Below are 19763 nucleotides of genomic sequence, written 5' to 3'. Positions count from 1 at the left end.
CTTAGAGGGACTGTATAGGACTAGAATAAACAGCGCCACACCCGTCCAGTGGCTGCCTATGGTATAGCAACTGAACTCCTTGCATTAAACAAGGCTGAGCTGCAATACCAGACACAGCCTGAGAACAGATAAGGCGCTATTTAAAAAAAAAAAAAAAAAAAAAAAAAAAAAACAGCCATGTTTTTCTAATCCCGTAGAGCCCCCAACATGAAGACTGTATACTAGATCAGCCGCAATAAGCAAAGAAAAAAACGTAACCACAAGTATCCACTGGATGTGCAATTCATAAATATATGAAAATAAACTTCACAGTCCTTTATCCATCTAGGATTCAAGTTTGGCTAATAAATTTTTTTTTTTTTTAGTTTTTCAGACTATTAATTTTAAAATAATCCAGAAAATAGGCAGTCTTATTAATCGACATTACAACGAAAATAGAGGAGAATTTACAGTGAGAGGAGCCATAGACAGGTCGGGATAGCCAATAAATAGAGCTGTTATCTTTAGCGCGCTTTGCCTTCCTTGCTTTGTACGGGGGCGACGGCGGATTTGATTGCTAAGTGACATTGGTTAATCTCTTTCTGGATAGCAGCAGTGATTACACTCGTGATTTCATCTTGTGAACTTTTGGTGAATTTCTAGATTCGAAGCAAATCTTGCAGGTTACTATTTTTATCCCTTTTTTTTTGTATTATTATTCTCTCCTCTAGGATAGCCACAAATGATGGGACTCTGTCAGGTGCCACATTGCAGATAATCAACTGATGCTTAACTGAGCGAAACCAATCAACTTGACTTCATCGGGAATTTCTGTCCCATCACAACCGGACGCCTACGAAGGAAAAAAAAAAAATCAGAGAAAAATCAGAATGACAACTACCAAACCAAGGCAATTATTTTGTCAGATTTATTTATGAAGTCGACCACGGCGCGTTAGGGTTTATTTCTAAAAATAAGCTATGGATAATCTTGGGCTATAGAAATGAAAAAAAAAATTTATTTATAAGAGTGATGGTGGAATGTTGACTGTATCGACGAGGTTAGAAATGATATTTTATATGCAAAGGACCTACGGGAAGATCTGGTCCTCGTCATAGTTGATCCCCAAGGATATATTGATTGTGGAGAGTAAACATAATGGACAGAGCACACTCAGCTCTGCTACATCTCGGGTGTAGCAGAGCTCAGCGCACGGCCAGCTCTGCTATACCTGTGCGCTCAACACTGCTACTTCTGAGATCAGACCACAATGGAGACTGCTGTGGACCGATCTTAGACTCTGGCAGAACCAGCGTTGATTGGCCGAATGCTGTACTCTGTATGGCATTTGGCCAATCAACACTGGTCAATGCATTCCTATGGGAAAAAGTCAGCTCCCACATATCGCAAGCTGACAGGGATCTCGAAAAGATAGAGCCCCAAAGAGCTGTGTGAGTAACATTCCCACCTAAATAAAGGTAATCCCTAGCTAACCCTGCCTGTACATTTATCCCTGTCTCACAGTCACATAGTTCACAGTCTCATATGACCCGAATCTGAAATCGACCATTCGTATAAATTGGAGGTTGCCTGATTTAGCCAGCCAATTACTTTTTCTGATTTTTTTTCGATGCCTCCGTTGTCGTAGTTCCTGTCCCACCTTCCCTGCACAGTTATTGGTGCAAAAAAAGCGCCAGGGTAGGTGGGAGGAGATACGAATTTTTAGTGCGTTTGCCTCGTGGTATTCAATTGTAATCAAATACCTTGAATGGCCTGATATTCGATCGAATATGAATTCAATTGAACGCCATTCGCTCATTTCTAGTAAGGAACAAGGGATTTATGAAGAGGCTCCGGTCTCTTCATAAGTTAGGGGGTGTTCACACTACCGTCAGTGTCCGACAGGTAATGTCCGCTGCTAATGTCCCTTCAAAATCTTGCATGGACATTAGCAGCGGACACTAGCTGTGTCCGTGACATTTTTCATTGATTTAAATGGAGATCGGGTGCGTTCTTTCACTGTCCGTGTCTGTCCTTAACTGTCCGTTCCCAAAGATGTCCGACTTTTCAAGTGGACAGCAAAACCCGACTAATAATGACTATACAACGAAGAAGGACGCCAGCTGCTTTCAAGGATCGATGAATGAAAATCCACGGTATTTAAAAATTAATTAACTTTATTTTCACATCTTTTAAAAAGTTACATTGTAGTCAGAGTCTGGCCTGAAAGTACAAAGGCAACGCGTTTTGGGACAGTACGTCCTTTCTTCTTGGCTCATCAGCAGGCAGTGGTCCACCTGCGAGCCGAGCTCTTCAGGATACGGTGGAATTACAGCTATTATACAGGGTGAGCTGATCCATATTTTTCTTTGACTTTCTAATAATGACTATGTCAGCCCGAGAAGTCCCTACTCTGGGACGATCCCAACCCTAGTCTGCCCACATTCGTACAATGTAGCGAGCATGATGCAGAATGAGAGTTGTGGCGCACGTTTGTGCAAATGAGCACTACAATATCATTCCTATAAGCCATAAAGCCAGTATAGATGGATTGATAAACCTGCACCAATTTGTTCCAAGAATGGCCGTGTGATGGCAAATACAAAAAAAAATGTTTTTGTCCTTTGTGCAAATGTAACATAAGGCTGATTTTAGAGAGACATAACAGTCCCATTTTAGCATCCATTCATATTACAACTGCTAGACTGGCCTTGTCCATGGTTCTACTAAACTTAAAGAGGTCCTCAAACAACCACAACTGGATGTTTCTTGGCACCTTTTTTGGTTCCCTCTATCTTCTCCCATTTGGTCCTTGAATTCCGAAGCTCGAAGCCAATGTACTGTCAAGTGGGTGGTCTTCCCTGTTCAGTGTCTATACCTTGTCAATCAGATTAACAATGAGACATTTACATGACCTAGCCCTTCACATAACTATGTCACCAAATATTGCAAGTTCTCACTAATAAGTTTTCCCCTAATGTGCGCCTATATCTATTGCATTAAAAGAAACTGACGTGGAAATACCAATATAAAAAGTTATCCAAAAAGTTCACGATTAAAAACTTATTTTCGGTTTTTAGCTTGTGTTAGTCTATTATAAGGAGTAGGAAGTTAATCAAATCCATCAGCATTTTGGAGGATTTATGATTGAAATCATTGACCTTCAGCTAGACACGGAAGCCTCAGGCACTGAGAATTTATTATCCGGTTCCAAGGTTTAATTGCGCTTGTGCCATTGTCACACTTACATTACCGGTAATCACTATAATGCATAGGTTCAATCCATATCCTTGAGCCATAAGATCAAGTGTTGCGCGGGATGAGGCTGAATACACAATAGTGTAAGTGTCTGACGGTCGTGGCTTTTCTTAGTGTGTTTTTGAGCATTTCATACTCACTAGAACTGCATATTATACGTCTGTAATGTGATATAAAGAGGACAAAATAACATCTCAATACACAGGCGATGTGTAGAGAAAAAACACATGAAACTATGTTCACGTCTGCACTAGGGTTGAGCGATCGTGTTCGGAAAAGATCGGATTCCGATCGGCGATCGAGAAAATTTCACGATCGCGATCGGAATTCCGAACACAATCTTTTTATGTAGGATCGAGATCGGCGATCTTTTCCCACAATGCTTTGTTTAGCCTTCACACTGAGTATGCGCTGTATACTCGGTGTGAAGGCTCCGCTGCAGTTCCATAGGAATGAATGGAAGTAGCCGGCACACAGCCTTAATCCCCTGCGTGCCGGCTGCCTCCATTCATTCGAATGGGAGGCTAAACTAAACATCTCTAGCAGCTACTTACCTCTAGAGATGGCTGCTCCGGTACCCTCCTTCTTCTTGCCTCTCTGCCCCGCCTCCCAGGTTAGTGTTTAAAGCGCTAGGTAGGCGGGGCTTGTGGCTTAGGAGAGTGTGGGCGGGTACAGGGCAGGGAGATGTGATGTCTCCCCTCCCAGTACCCGCCCACACTCTCCTAACCCGTAAACACTCTCCTAACCTGGCAGGGAGGGGGCAGCGAAGGGAGAAGAGCAGCGTGGAGCGGCAGCGAGGCAAAGAAGAAGGAAGGCACCGGAACAGCCATCTCTGGAGGTAAGTGGACACCAGGGGGGATTAAGTAGCCAGAGGATTAAAAAAAAATCCTCTGGCTACTTAGTAATTCATTACACAGCGTGGATTCTAACAATTGATAGATTCCATGCTGTATAGTGAATAGGATTGCTTTTAAAATCCGATCTCTGATTAATAAAAAAATCCCATTGACTTGCATTGGGATCGGAATTGGGATCGAGATCGGGTTCAAATGAAAAATGATAGGAAATCGGATTTTAAAATCGATCCTGAAAAGTCAAGATCGGCTCAACCCTAGTCTGCACTTTACATGGACACCCAACAGACCCCATTGACTGTAATGGGGTCTCCGTTGGTTACCACCATTTTGGTAGATTTTCGTCTCTGTTGCTTTGGTCATCGATGGACCAGAACAATGGAGAGGTAATGCTACTGTGAACCTAGCATTACAAGTAGCCAAATAACACTAGATCTAGAGGCATATCAGCACCCAACTGGGCAACCTCCAGATTTGACAACAACGTACACTGGTGGCTTCTTTTCTTTACGTGGTCCTACTCCAAAAGTTAGCAGAGGTCAAGAGAACTACTTCCTTGTAGCCCTAAATGGTTATTACAGGGGGTTTCCCACTAAAAGTACCTATCTCTATCCCTAGATAGAGGACTAGGGGACAAGTGACTAATGACTGGATGTCCTATCACTGGAATGCCCAATGATCACCAGAACAGAGTCCCAAGTGTAAATTGAAAAGAAGTGAGCGTGAGTGACCATCATTCCATTGATCAGACTGACAGATATAGCCAAACACAGTGCTCCGTCAGTCCTATACAAGTGAATGGAACGACAGTTGCATACGCATCCAACTGCTCCTTTTAAAAGAGAGACTTGGGACTCCGTTCATATGATCACTGAAGGTTTCAGCAGTTGGATAGAAGATTAGGTTAGTGTTAGAAGTTGGAAAAACCCCTTTAAGAAATTGGGGGCTGGGTAAATTCTTCATGTCCCCTGATTGGCCATCATTGGCAGTACCAGGCTCAATTGTTTAGCATTTATGAGACAGATGCACTCATATAAAAGGAAACAATTCTGGTGAGAAGTTTCCTTTAAAGAGAACGTGTCACTAATGACATACATCATCTGATCGGAGCTGTCACCCTGACCAATTTGGTGCTTTGTTTATCCAAATCTGTTCAGCTATTCCAAAGATATAAGTGTAGATGAAGATGAGAGTATACAAGCCAAGTGGGCAGTAACACTGCAGGAGATACAGCATACAGAGATAACGCCCCCTGAGAAAACACAATGTTACTGCCCACTTGGAGAGTGTACCTTAAGTTGCATCAACACTAAAAGGGCTTATATCTTAGGAAAAGCTGAACAGATTTGGATAAACAAAACACCAACATTCCTTGTGTGATAGTACCGATTAGATATTGCTTTTCAGTGGCTTTTTAGACCTGGTGAAATGACCTCTTTAAAGGGATTATGTTATAAAGCCACCCCTTTCTATACACAGGTGAGTGTGGTGGATCCAGCTGTTCTCACTGGAAGAAGTTATGTCCATACGTCACATGAATGGGCCAAACATGTAAAACGGCAACAAATCTGACATCCCTCTAAGAATGCATGCGCAGAACTCTAGCAATAGATACAGATATCATACAATAAAAAATTAATAAAAACATTTTAGATATTTTTTCACTGTTTAGAGGGTTGATAAAGAACTTACCAACTTAAATGTTAAGGTTTTATATGATGCCGGGTCATCTATCATCTTCTGCAAGTTAGCAGCAACTGGAAGACAACAAAAACACACCTGTAACCACAATGTGAGATACATTTACCACTAATATGTATCACGTTAAGGACATATCCATCATTACCTTCTGTATAAGCATATTTAAGGCTAGGTTCACACCTGCGCTCAATGACCGTTCGGAGACTCTGTCAACCATTCCGCTTGAAAAATACAGAGAGAAAAGTCCTGCAAGCATTATAGCTCATGGGGTCTGCGGGTTTCCGTGGGTAAACACTTTTTAGGTGGATTGAGTTTTCTTTTATTGGGTCTCCAAGCAGACACGAAGAATAGACTCCCCAATGCAGGTGTGAACTTAGCATAAACACTTTCAACCTGGAGAATTCTGCAGCAGCAACCGGAATCCTAAGGCAATTTATTGTGCTAAATATTAGACTACCTGTCAAGTAGAAGTTGGACCTGTGGCTGGAACTGGCGCTTTACGCCTTGGAGGTGCTGTCTTGCCCTGCCGCCAGTGTTCTATCCGAAAGCGTCTTCAGCGCAGCCGGTGGCATCATCACCAATAAGCGCAGCCGTCTGTCAGCTGACAGTGCTGACCGGCTGACGCTGATCAAAATGAACAGCCACTGGATTGACCCAGGACTTGCATCTTCACCAGTGTCAAGCACCCCAACATGAAGTTTCATGTTTGTGCTCCAGCTCACCAGTTCAACCTTCTCCTCCTCCTCCACCGTCAACGACAAACACCATTGAAAAACGACATTTAAAATGCAAAGAGCATAATAGTATGCTCCTACAATGTCCTATTATGTCCATACTAATTGTAGAGGAAAGGATCCTTCTCCTGACATAAAAGACTCATTTATTGATTCCTTTTCCCAACTCCCCCTCCATAGCGCCCATTGTAAACTGAGACTGCTTGCGTTTGGAGTACAGACAGAATGACTCAGATAAGAAGCAAAGACAAAACGCTTAACCCTTTTCTATTTTCGTTAACTCCCCTCCTTCCAAACCCCATAACTTTTTTATTTTGAGGTTCACAGAACCATAGGAGGACTTAGTGTTTGTGGAACAAATTGTTCTTAATATTGGTACCGTTTATTATTGTGTACAATGTACTGGGAAGATGGAAAAAATTCTAAATGAGCGGTTTCCATATTTAAATACCCGACCTCTGCCGTACTATTATGGAAGAGGTTAAAGACACGGGCACTTTTCCTTTAGTGAAGTATATTGCAAAGTTTGTTCCCATTGCCGGCGCTATTGATTTCTGAAAAAAATAAATAAAACTTTACTGATGTTTTAATATTGCGCCAAGAGATTTCATAAGTTTTACTAAATCAATTATTAAATATTTTCTTTATTGAAAATTCAGGTAAAGAAACGCTGGCTTGTAAAATATAAAATTCAGTGAGCGAAGGAGTCCATGAACCGTGTCTACTCTACAGCCATCAGTCATTGAGGATCACTGAACGCTCCGGGACATAAAACATCTGGAGTTGGCGATTTATTTTGATCATGAATCAGGCATCTTGACGGCAGACAAGCACAAACCATTTCTAATACGTCGTTCAGTATTCTTTAAAGGGAGTGCACCCACTGCTGACCAGAGCTAGGCTCACTGGTTATATGTTACAATTGTGGTAGAAGATAAGATCTCATCCCCTTATACCATTATTTCACAATCCCCTTTTCCCACCTGGACTGTAGAGATGAGCGAACAGTAAAATATTCAATATTCGTTTCGAATAGCCCCTCAATATTCGACTATTCGAACGAATATCTAATCCCATTATAGTCTATGGGGAAATAAAGCTTCGTTTCAGGGGAAACCACTATTCGACTCAGGAGATTCACCAAGTCCAATATGACACCTCAGCAAATGATGACAACACCTCTGGAATGCAACTGGCACAGCAGGGGAAGCATGTTTGGGGGCATTTAACATGCCAAAGTCCCTGTATTACGCCACTAATAATGTGGGAGCTGACTTTTTCCCATAGGAATGCATTGACCAGCGTTGATTGGCCGAATGCCATACAGAGTACAGGATTCGGCCAATCAACGCTGGTTCTGCTGGAGGCTCATCTGTGAGGAGGCAGAGTCTATGATCGGTCCACAGCAGTCTCCATTGTGGTCCAATTTCAGGTATAGCAGAGTTGACACAGCTCTGCTACATCTCAGATGTAGCAGCGTTGAGCGCACAGCACTGTTACATCTCATGCATAGAAGAGTTGACAGCTCTGCTACATCTTAGATGTAGCAGCGTTGAGCACACAGTACTGCTACATCTCAGGTATAGCAGAGTTGAGCGGGAGCTGACTTTTCTGAGATATAGCAGTGCTGTGTGCTCAACGCTGCCACATCTGAGATTGTTGTTGTACTAGTTAGTAAAGAGAGAAGGCAAGGAAACTGTATTGCAAATATTGCACAGAACTTACAGTATATGGTCCTGGGCTAAATGACACCAAATATATTCATGGTTTCCCCTTCTACAATTTTGGTTATCCTTACATCGGTTGCTTCACCAATCTATACCAATAACGGAGCCTGTTTTTCTTTTAAGCCTCAGGCCAACAGGACTACAACATGCCCCTTATAAGCTGCTACAATATATTCTGAGGTCCACTAGAATTCGCATGGCATCTCGATGGCGGACATCGACTTTCTTGATGTCAGAGGTACTTAGACGAGTTCACAATGTTATGCCATTATAAGAGATGAATGCACCTATAGGCGACACGAATATACTTTGATAAGGGTTGGTTCTCCTGGCTTAACCCGGTCACTCGCCATCAGTCTGTGATCCCTTCGATGGATAACCTTGTCCCCAAATTCTTCCTTTGTGTATTGTTATTTGATACTAGAAGCAATGCTTTATCACCTTATTACCTGTTTTTCCAATTGTTATTTTTTGTATTTCTTATTGTTTTGTCTCAACTATAATTATAATTTTTGTATTCTCTTAGACTATCGCGATTAATCTCAAATTGCTCATATTACAATAATTGCCGTTTTTCTCCTTTGTCCCGGTTATTGCTTTGCACTCTGTTGTACTTCATTATCGATGACTTTTTGTTCTCTATATTCTTCCTACAATAAATACCTTGACGCTAATGTACATAAAAGAAATATTCTACTACATTATTTGTTTTTCCGCCATATACCGTTGACCTTATTGGATGTTTTCATTGTATTGTACAGGTTGTTCTAGTTACATGGATACCAAATTTGTGATCAATAAAATATATGATAAAAAATATGTTTCATTGGAATTACTTATCTTTTACTCTTCCGGGTATAATGTACTAGCCTATAAATATCTGAACGTGAAGAAAAATACTAGTGAAGTTCTCCATCTGAGAAATCCTTTCCTAGACAACAGTACAATCTGTGGCACATCGCTCATTGTGTCCTATATAGACGGTCTTAGGTTTAAGGGCTCATTCACGTGGGGCAAGAGGGGGCGGATTTTGGCGCTGAATCCATGTCAGAATCCGCCCCCTCACAATAGAGGTCTATGTAGACCGCTAGCTTACTTTTTTCCGTGAGCGGGAACATACCGCGAAGCAGCGAGCTGCCCTTTCTTCAGGCGGATTCCGTGGCTGATTCAGTCCCGGCGTTGGCCTCCCAACAGCACTCTCCGGACTATGCCCATGCATTTGGGCCTACTTCAGAGCGGGAAGCCGGGACTGTCGGAAGCTGTAACAGTCGCGGCAGGCACATTTCGGCCCTATTCTGAGGCGGCTTCCCGCGTCATAATAAGGACCAAAATTCACCATTCATGGTCCCGTGTGAACTAGCCCTTACTGAGAAGAGAAAAAAATGTAGCACCAAGTGCTAATAGTGTGACACAGTGTTGGATGTGAATATAGTGATAATAAATAGAGATGAGTGAGTAATATTCGATCGAGTAGGTATTCGACCGAATACTACGGTATTCGAAACACTCGTACTCGATCGAGTACCACTCACTATTCGAATAGAAAAGTTTGATGCAGAACCAGCATTGATTGGCCGAATGCTATACAGTTGGCCAATCAACACTGGTTCTTCTCCTACCTTTAGAAGTCTTCTCCGTGCAGCGTCCCCACGGCGTCTTCCGGCTCTTCATTCACTCTGCCAGGCATCAGGCCTGGGCAGAGCTGACTGCGCATGCCCGCACTACATGAAAATGGCCGCTTTGACTGTAAGCGGCCATTTTTTTGTAGCGCGGGCATGCGCAGTCGGCTCTGCCCAGGCCTGATGCCTGGAAGAGTGAATTCAGAGCCGGAAGATGCCGCGGGGACGCTGCACGGAGAAGACTTCTCGGAGGATCCAGCCCGACCCTCACTCGTGGACTTGGTAAGTATAATTCGATCGAACATTGCCTACCCCTGAAACGAGCATTTTCCCCCATAGACTATAGTAGGACTCAATATTCAGTTTGAGTAGTCGAATATTGAGCGGCTACTCGAAACGAATATCGAACATTTTACTGTTCGCTCATCTCTAATAATAAATAAGTGAAGGCTCACCTTCTGTGGTTGTGATAATAGCTCACAACCACTATGCAGGTATGTAGTAGGCGACCTCCAAAGGATGACAGGAACCCCTAAGTATAACGGACTCCAATAGCAGCAACCACCCTCTATAACGCCACAACCGTAGGGGACGGCGTCTGGAACATCCAAAGGTGAACAAAGAAAATGGCAGCAGGTATGCTCATCCAGGTAACTTATCTTATTAAAATACACAACGCGTTTTGGGCTTACCACCCTTTTTCAAGTGTGTGCAATACCTAACCCAAAACGCGTTGTATATTTTAATAAAAGAAATTACCCGGACGAGCACGTCTGCTGCCGTTTTCTTCATTCACTTTCAGGTCTTAGGTTTTAGTCCCGTAAAAGAACAGTGAAATAATATATTAAACATGAAGACAAGTCTAATATTGTCAAAGCTCCTTTCTCAATATCCCGTGGCTTACATATGAGGTAGGAACGGTGCAATATCTTGTGAAATACACAATGCATAACAATGCAGCCAGCTCTGTCTATATAAATGGAAGTCCCATTGCCACTTTTATCAATTTCATGATCAATGCTTTCCTGCTTAGGGTTACATAACAATAGTTTGCATTCCAAGTCTGTTCAGCCGCTCCGGCACAGAAAGTGTATTGAACAACATCCCCTGCAGAGATGATGTTCTTGTATGCTGATTGCCCTAATTTTGGCAATATGAGTAATTTCTTTTTAGAACAAGCTGTTCGGTTTGACTGTTAGCGCTATTATTCTGTGGCTATTACTTCCTACCTCTTCCTCCAAACCAATATTACTAAATAAACAGATTTTGTGTTTATACAGAAGCCAATCTGCTCTACAATATTTGGCAAACCTCGTACAACGCTACGTGTGTTTAAAATAAATGTAATTCTTGCAAAAAGCGTAATAAACTTGTTGTTTTTTAATCCTCTAATTATATATTTCCGAATAACTTCACAGTTTACGGCTCAGATAACAATTCACGCATATTTGCTTACGCTACAATTATAGAATTAGGGAGTAATAGGGGAGATGTAAAATCTGTGGTTAATTTCTTTAAGATAATAAGAGAGATTTATACTATCGATAGACACATGGCCAAGCTTTAAGTTTATACCGATTCTTAATAGATCTCCATAGAGCCTAGACCCTGTTTTTCGGATACTGAGTTCAGAAGCCCCGAGACACAGGCTGACATTTATCAATGTATAATCATCCTTTATCTGACACTTTGCTCCAAATAGTGTCATTTGTGCCAGACATTATAGCCATTTGCACCATGTACGTCTCTTTGTAAAACAGAGTGGAAAGTTCTCACTGCTCGGCCAGGATTTAGACATATTAATATTGCAAAATTTCCACATCATCTTGCTACAGTAAGTGGTGGCATAAAAACTGAAGGGACACCTAAATAGGTCTAAAAATGTAATATATATTATTTGTGCTTAAAATGGTGGCGTATTAGGGTCCAAAATGCCATACGTAAGAAATTTCTCATAGATCTAAATTAGACAATGATACTATTAGGTGCAGGTTGAAAATACTTTATGCTATCTGATCAGCGCTGTCACCTGGAGTATTGTTCCAAACATATAAGCCCTTGTAATGTAGAGCCAAGTGGGTGGTAACACTGCATGACATACAATATGGAAAGATTCCGCCAGCCAGATAAACCATAGTGTTATTGCCCAATTGGCCAGTAGACCCTAATTTGCAACTTTGGAATAACGGAGTGGCTTTGGATAAACAAAATGCTCACGTTAAGACATGGGGCAAGGAACTCTGGGATCATATGATCACCCACAATGCAATGTGTGCAGCCAATCAGCAGCCAACTAGCCTTGTAAAGTCTCAGCCTTTTAACCCCTTTGCGAATGCCCATGGCATTGGGAGCGGGTGTTGGCTGTAACTGACAGCTAATACCCTGGTCCATAATCCCCAGTCGGAGCACAGCTCTGATTGCGCATTTTAACCCCCTTGGATGCCACAGCTAAATATGACCATGGCATCCAAGGGGTTCCGCCATGCTACATGAATCCCTTGGGACTCCTGCGGTAAGATTTGGGGGGTGCCAATATGTATCTTCTGCAGCCCAGGGTCTGGCCAGTGATCCTGGACTGCTAGTAGCCCTCAGTACCTGATTGATCCTGCCCAAAAGTGAGGAAGTCAACCTATGTGCCTGCATAGGCTGACTTCCTCTATAGACTGCAATACACGTGTATTGTGGTCTATAGTGCTGAACCATCGATCAGTGCAACACTGGTTCAGGTCCCCTAGTGCGACATCACTAAAAACCACTGCAAGGCCCAGTGTTGTACAACACTACACTACTCTGCAGCAGAGAAATAGCTGTTTACTAATGCAATTTGCAAGAAATTAATTCTGATTGAATCGTAACGGAAAATTTGTCGAAGCTGCTAAATCGAATTTAAGAAAAATTGGTCCTAGGAAATGTCGAGGCTGAGCACCTGTACGGTAGCCCCTACTCCACAATGCACTTTGTGCTTTGAGTCCTTTAGGCTGCATTCACACAGAGTAACGTTGGTGTTTTTTGTGCTTATTTTGGCACATAGCGCCGCGTTAACGCCGCGTATATGCCGCGTTTGCGCTGCGCTATTTTGCGGTCGCATTAAACGGCGCAAACGCGGCGTATACGCGGCGTTAACGCGGCGCTATGTGCCAAAATAAGCACAAAAAACGCCAACGTTACTCTGTGTGAATGCACCCTTAGTGAGATTTGTAAGAGACAGTCGAGCTTGTGTTACCATTCCATTCAAGTTCTATGGGATTGACAGAGACAACGATGTCTTCGACAGAAAATTTAGATTGAATTAAAATTTAGAAAAATTCAAGAAATAAAGAGGTTACAAGATAGTATGAAAAAGAAGAGACTATTATAATATTCTATTGATCTATATAATGGAAACATTTGATACAGAAAACTTATTTTTCTTACTTAGTTTTGAAGAAAAAGCCTTCTACCACTCTCACCATAACAGGCGCATTCTGCATATATTACATCCGTAAATAGTTCTTGACATTTAAGGATGCCAATCTAGGATACTCGGCTTCAATATGCAAATATGCACTTTGTACTAGATGTCAGATCTGGCGCAACGCTACTTATAATTCACAAAAATGCCAAGCTGACCCAGATGTAACCTTCTGTTCTGGTACCCATCAAGGCCCTCAAGGTCAGTTTTACAGGTATTGAAAGGCGCTTAATAGAGATGAGCGAACAGTAAAATGTTCGAGGTTCGATATTCGTTTCGAGTAGCCCCTCAATATTCGACTGCTCGAATCGAATATCGAACCCTATTATAGTCTATGGGGGGAAAATGCTCGTTTCAGGGGTAGGCAACATTCGATCAAATTATACTTACCAAGTCCACGAGTGAGGGTCGGGCTGGATCCTCCGAGAAGTCTTCTCCTTGCAGCGTCCCCGCGGCATCTTCCGGCTCTTTATTTACTCTGCCAGCCTTTGGGCCCTTAGCAGAGCCGACTGCGCATGCCCGCACTACAAGCGAACATGCACAGTCAGCTCTGCCCAGGCCCGATGCCTGGCAGAGTGAATGAAGAGCCGGAAGACACCGCGGGGAAGCTGCACGGAGAAGACTTCTAAAGGTAGGAGAAGAACCAGCGTTGATTGGCCGACTGTATAGCATTCGGCCAATCAATGCTGGTTCTGCATCAAACTTTTACATTCGAATAGCGAGTGGTGTTCGATCGAGTACGAGTATTTCGAATACCGTAGTATTCGATCGAATACCTACTCGATCGAGTACTACTCGCTCATCTCCAGCTTTCAATGCCAAAGGATTTTTTTTTTGTTCTATTGACAGCCAAAATAATGGCGTAGGCTACACTCACATCTGCGTCAGGGTCTCTGTTTTGTATGGTGTTTTCAGTTTAAAAGAATGGACACCCAATAAGCCCCATTATAGTTAATGGGTTCCATTTGGACCCTGTATGTGACCGCTGTTGTAGTGATTCGCCTATCCATTGTTCTGGTGGCCTAGTGTCACAGAGGGAAAATATTGCAGGTCATTGAAAAATATAGAATATTTCCCATTATTTTTCCATTTCTCCAGACCACCAGGGAGGCAAATATTATCCATATACTATCCATGACCACCAAGGAAAAGGGGCATTGAGCTTTCAATTACTCTAGACTACCAGGAAACGAAACATTAATTTCTGCACTATACTAGACTACCAAGAAAGGGAGCCTTAAAGGAATTGTCTTGGGACTTAAATTAACCTTGTTGTATCCAGCAAACTCTACATCATGGATCTGGGTTCGACCCCCAGCTTACATAATTGGAACCTCCCCGACCCCCAGGTCACTCTACCCCCTCACTTCTCTCCTAATCTCACAGTTAATTTACCTGCACTATGGGGGCTCACTGACAATAATAAAGTCGCCAAGGGACACTCCGTTCAAGTGACTTAGGGGTTGGAGAGGTTCCTATCAAGTGACCCAGGACTCCGAACCTTGGGTCCATGATGAAAAATCCGCTTAATGCAGCAAGGCAAATGTAAGTTCCCGGACAACACCTTTCATCTATCCTTTGCCATACACTATGGAGAAGCAAACACTATCCAACCTACTGCTCTCTACCTCAAATGTTCATGTAGTTTCCTCCTCTACCAGTCTAGCCCAAGAGAAGTCTGAACTAGTCTGAACTTGGGATCTTATTTGGTTATTTCCGCCTGTCTGGATTAGATTTATGCGGAGTAAATATAGGACAATCTTAATAAATCTGCCCTATTGTACTTGGATTTTCTGCCTAGTCGAGCTGCTATTTATTCCCATTTTCTAAACTGTTTGCTTGGCTATTAGAATTCTTAAAGCGAGTTAAACCTTGACAGGACAATTACAGACAGTATCGTTTTATACCCTCTTAGACTACTTTGTTTTATGACAAACAGATTCAGACAAGCGGTAAATTTAACCACAAGAAACAGTTCCCATCACGGATCTTTCATAACAGAAATGACTGCTCAATGTCTGTATTTTTCACCTAATAAAATCAGCAATGGAAAGATTTAGTTTCCTTGAGGGCTGGGAGAAAAAAAAACAATACCCAGAGACCAGTAGTTACTGTATAATAAGGATTTAAAGGGGAAGGGGGGGGTTCAGTCCCACAAAATTAAGGGTAGAATAGGGGAATTTAAAAAGTACAAAAGGTAACAAATAATTGCTCCGTCCTTCCATGACGCCCTGCTGCTCCCTGTCTCGGTCCATGCTACGTTCCGTCTCCTGCTGTCTCCTAACACCACAGGTAGGTGGGTCACGCCTTGGCTAGTGAATGCAAAATGGGCATCTTAGTGCATTGTCAGAAGTTATGAAGAAATGGAGATCAGTGGTAGCCTGAGGACCAAAGCAGCAGGGGATCTTAGAAGGGTTAACCTCCATATACTGCAACATATATATATATATATATATATATATATATATATATATATATATATATATACAGTCCTATGAAAAAGTTTGGGCACCCCTATTACTCTTAATCATTTTTAGTTCTAAATATTTTGGTGTTTGCAACAGCCATTTCAGTTTGATATATCTAATAACTGATGGACACAGTAATATTTCAGGATTGAAATGAGGTTTATTGTACTAACAGAAAATGCACAATATGCATTAAACCAAAATTTGACCGGTGCAAAAGTATGGGCACCCTTATCATTTTATTGATTTGAATACTCCTAACTACTTTTTACTGACTTACTGAAGCACAAAATTGGTTTTGTAACCTCAGTGAGCTTTGAACTTCATAGCCAGGTGTATCCAATCATGAGAAAAGGTATTTAAGGTGGACAATTGCAAGTTGTTCTACTATTTGAATCTCCTCTGAAGAGTGGCATCATGGGCTACTCAAAACAACTCTCAAATGATCTGAAAACAAAGATTGTTCAACATAGTTGTTCAGTGGAAGGATACAAAAAGCTGTCTCAGAGATTTAACCTGTCAGTTTCCACTGTGAGGAACATAGTAAGGAAATGGAAGACCACAGGGACAGTTCTTGTTAAGCCCAGAAGTGGCAGGCTAAGAAAAATATCAGAAAGGCAGAGAAGAAGAATGGTGAGAACAGTCAAGGACAATCCACAGACCACCTCCAAAGAGCTGCAGCATCATCTTGCTGCAGATGGTGTCACTGTGCATCGGTAACAATACAGCGCACTTTGCACAAGGAGAAGCTGTATGGGAGAGTGATGAGAAAGAAGCCGTTTCTGCACGTACGCCACAAATAGAGTTGCCTGAGGTATGAAAAAGCACATTTGGACAAGGCAGCTTCATTTTGGAAACAAAAATTGAGTCGTTTGGTTATAAAAAAAGGCGTTATGCATGGCGTCCAAAAAGAAACAGCATTCCAAGAAAAACACATGCTACCCACTGTAAAATTTGGTGGAGGTTCCATCATGCTTTGGGGCTGTGTGGCCAATGCCGGCATCGGGAATCTTGTTAAAGTTGAGGGTCGCATGGATTCCACTCAGTATCAGCAGATTCTTGAGAATAATGTTCAAGAATCAGTGACGAAGTTGAAGTTACGCCAGGGATGGATATTTCAGCAAGACAATGATCCAAAACACTGCTCCAAATCAACTCAGGCATTCATGCAGAGGAACAATTACAATGTTCTGGAATGGCCATCCCAGTCTCCAGACCTGAATATCATTGAACATCTGTGGGATGATTTGAAGCGGGCTGTCCATGCTCGGCGACCATCTAACTTAACTGAACTTGAATTGTTTGTCCAAAATACCTTTATCCAGGATCCAGGAACTGATTAAAAGCTACAGGAAGCGACTAGAGGCTGTTATCTTTGCAAAAGGAGGATCTACTAAATATTAATGTCACTTTTCTGTTGAGGTGCCCATACTTTTGCACCGGTCAAATTTTGGTTTAATGCATATTGCGCATTTTCTGTTAGTACAATAAACCTCATTTCAATCCTGAAATATTACTGTGTCCATCAGTTATTAGATATATCAAACTGAAATGGCTGTTGCAAATACCAAAATATTTAGAACTAAAAATGATTAAGATTAATAGGGGTGCCCAAACTTTTTCATAGGACTGTATATAAGGTTAGACAGCTGTGCACAATGTAAGCATTTTAGCAATGTACTCATGTCCTTCCTTACCTTTCCCCCTGGCCCAACATAACCCAAGATTTACAGCTTGTGTTGAAATAGAAAATGCATGATTTTGGGATACTCTGTCAGGAGACATTTACGCCCTATGGTTCTCTATAGGTGGCCACCTGGTGATTATTATGTAAGTTGTAGACTTTAGACAGATTTGCTAGCAAGCTGCTTGCACAGTATTGTAAGTGGCCATTTTCTCGTGGCCTGTGGGCATGCACAGTCTGCTCTGCCCAAGGCCCGAGGCTTTAGAAGTTACAAGCCATCGCCAGAAGAAGAGGCTGAAGATGACGCTGCTGAGGAAGAGGAGGCAGCGCTGGAGAGCTTTCTCTCGCAGCATTGGGGACGCCCCCAGTGCTGTCTGAGCGCTGGGGCCCGTCCCTAGTGCTGCGAGAGAGCTAATTTACATACCGAGAAAAAACAGGATTGTAGGCGAATGGCGGAGCGGAGAAATAGACGAAAGGTAGGAGACGAATATCCTTTCTTATGGCTATTCCAACGTGGTACCTACAAAAAATTGTATCTGACTGATAGGATCCCTTTAATATTATAGTCCCAGAAAACTCCTTTAACAATCTCATTATATAGACTTGTAATTCGATGTCCTTTAAGCCACATCTAGTCCATCGATGTAAGATAAATTACATGGAGAATCCTTTTACATACTTTTCGTCCTTCTGTACTTGAACAATATTCACGGAATATTTCGGATGCAGGAATATTGTGAAGGAAATAACGATTGTGTAGAAGACACTGAGGGTTCTGGCAGGGGAATTTGTCATCCGGATGAAAAGGAAAGGTTAAGTCAATTTATCAATAGAGAAAAGAACGCTTGGTATGAAATGAATTTTACAGGTGACTATGAAAGAAATCTAGCGGCGTTATGTGTTTATCTATGCCATGGACATCAGCAGACTACACTGGGTTTTGTTTCCTCCACATTTGACGGAATGGGATCTTTTCAAATATATTAAAAAGCTTGGAGTAAACAACTATAAAAATCAGACGTTTCAGAACAGTGCAAAGGGTTAAATGGGACATCCAAAAAAGGGTCTACTTATTTCTCAATAAGCCATTACCCATTGGATTACTCCAGCAGGAAAGAGATTATTTTCACTTATTACCAGTTCTCACTCCTGTTCATGGTTGCGACCATTTTTCCACTGAGGGGGAGCGCAAAATATTATGTCCTGGACATTGAATCTCGACGGTCTTCAGAATCAGGACGTAATAGGAAGCAGCCCTAGATGCTTCCAGCATTCCTACACAGAAGTGGTCGTGGTCATGGGCAGGGATAGGTAAGTAAAAATTAGTTGTTACTGTTGCATTGATCCAGTAGGTAGTGGCCTAAAGTATCTCTACGTTGGTCTGTGTGTAGGGGGCAATATATTGTGTGGGGGCCTAGGATGGGGCACCTACTATTTGGTGGCCTGTAACATGGGCATTTGCTGTATTGGAGTCTGTAACAAGGGCCCTCACTGTATGGGGGCATGTAACAGGGGTCCTTACAGTATGGGAGCAGATAATAGGGGCCCTTACTTTACGTGGACCTAGAAAATGGGTACCTGTAACGGGGAACTTACTCTATGGGAGACTGTAATGGAGATAACATACTGTACGGGAGCCTATAATGTAGACAGTATGATGTATGTTGGGCCAATAAAAGAGGACTATATTGTAAGGGGATATTATAAATAAAAAAATCACCTTTCTCTGACACTCCATCGTCCATCACTTCCTTACCAATGACTGATAAGGCCACTGATTGGTTTTAGCGTTCTGCAGGGTGCAGGACTTGCGGCAAACAGGGCACGACATGGGCAACAGTGCACCGAGGACAGGTGAATATAATTTTTTTTGTTGGTTACACCTCTCCTGTTCAATTCCTAGACAACCACTTCCGGGCCGCCCATAGACTATAAACGTCCGGGTAGTGGTTGCCTAGTTCTGACAGGATGTACCGGTACGTCCAATCAGAACACGGCAGCTGGATGGAGATCGTACAGCTGCTGAAGCTGGGAGCCGGCTGTAACTTCAGCCGGAGCTCCCAGAGCGATGGCAGGGAAAGGCAGGGAAGGTTTATTCCCTTCCCTACCTTCTTGATCACTGTGTATACAGCACTCAATGAGCGCTGAATACACGGCTATGGGCGCCGCCATGATGGCGTGATCCGCCGGGCTCAGTGTCTTACAAGAGCTGCTGGTTCCTACAGGACCTAGATCAGCTCTGTAAGTGTAAAGAAGAGTGTGCAGGAGGCTGGAATCCTCCTGCAACT

General features: G+C 42.4%; 1 protein-coding gene across 1 annotated transcript in view; it reads right to left on the bottom strand.

The window, feature by feature from the left end:
• Window positions 1-477: 477 nt before the first annotated feature.
• STK39 (serine/threonine kinase 39) overlaps window positions 478-19763 on the bottom strand; it is a 216972-nt gene continuing 197686 nt past the window's right edge. The window contains exons 17-18 of the mRNA XM_075284227.1: window positions 5784-5848; window positions 478-832 (exon numbers count right to left, since the gene is read on the bottom strand). Coding sequence (XP_075140328.1) covers window positions 758-832; window positions 5784-5848 — 140 coding nt within the window. The 3' untranslated portion in view covers window positions 478-757. The remainder of the gene's footprint in view (window positions 833-5783; window positions 5849-19763) is intronic.

Source organism: Leptodactylus fuscus, chromosome 8 (genome assembly GCF_031893055.1).
Source record: "Leptodactylus fuscus isolate aLepFus1 chromosome 8, aLepFus1.hap2, whole genome shotgun sequence".
In the NCBI taxonomy this organism is placed as follows: Eukaryota; Metazoa; Chordata; class Amphibia; order Anura; family Leptodactylidae; genus Leptodactylus; species Leptodactylus fuscus.
Note: the sequence above shows the minus strand (reverse complement) of the source record. Positions and strands in the feature narration are given on the sequence as shown.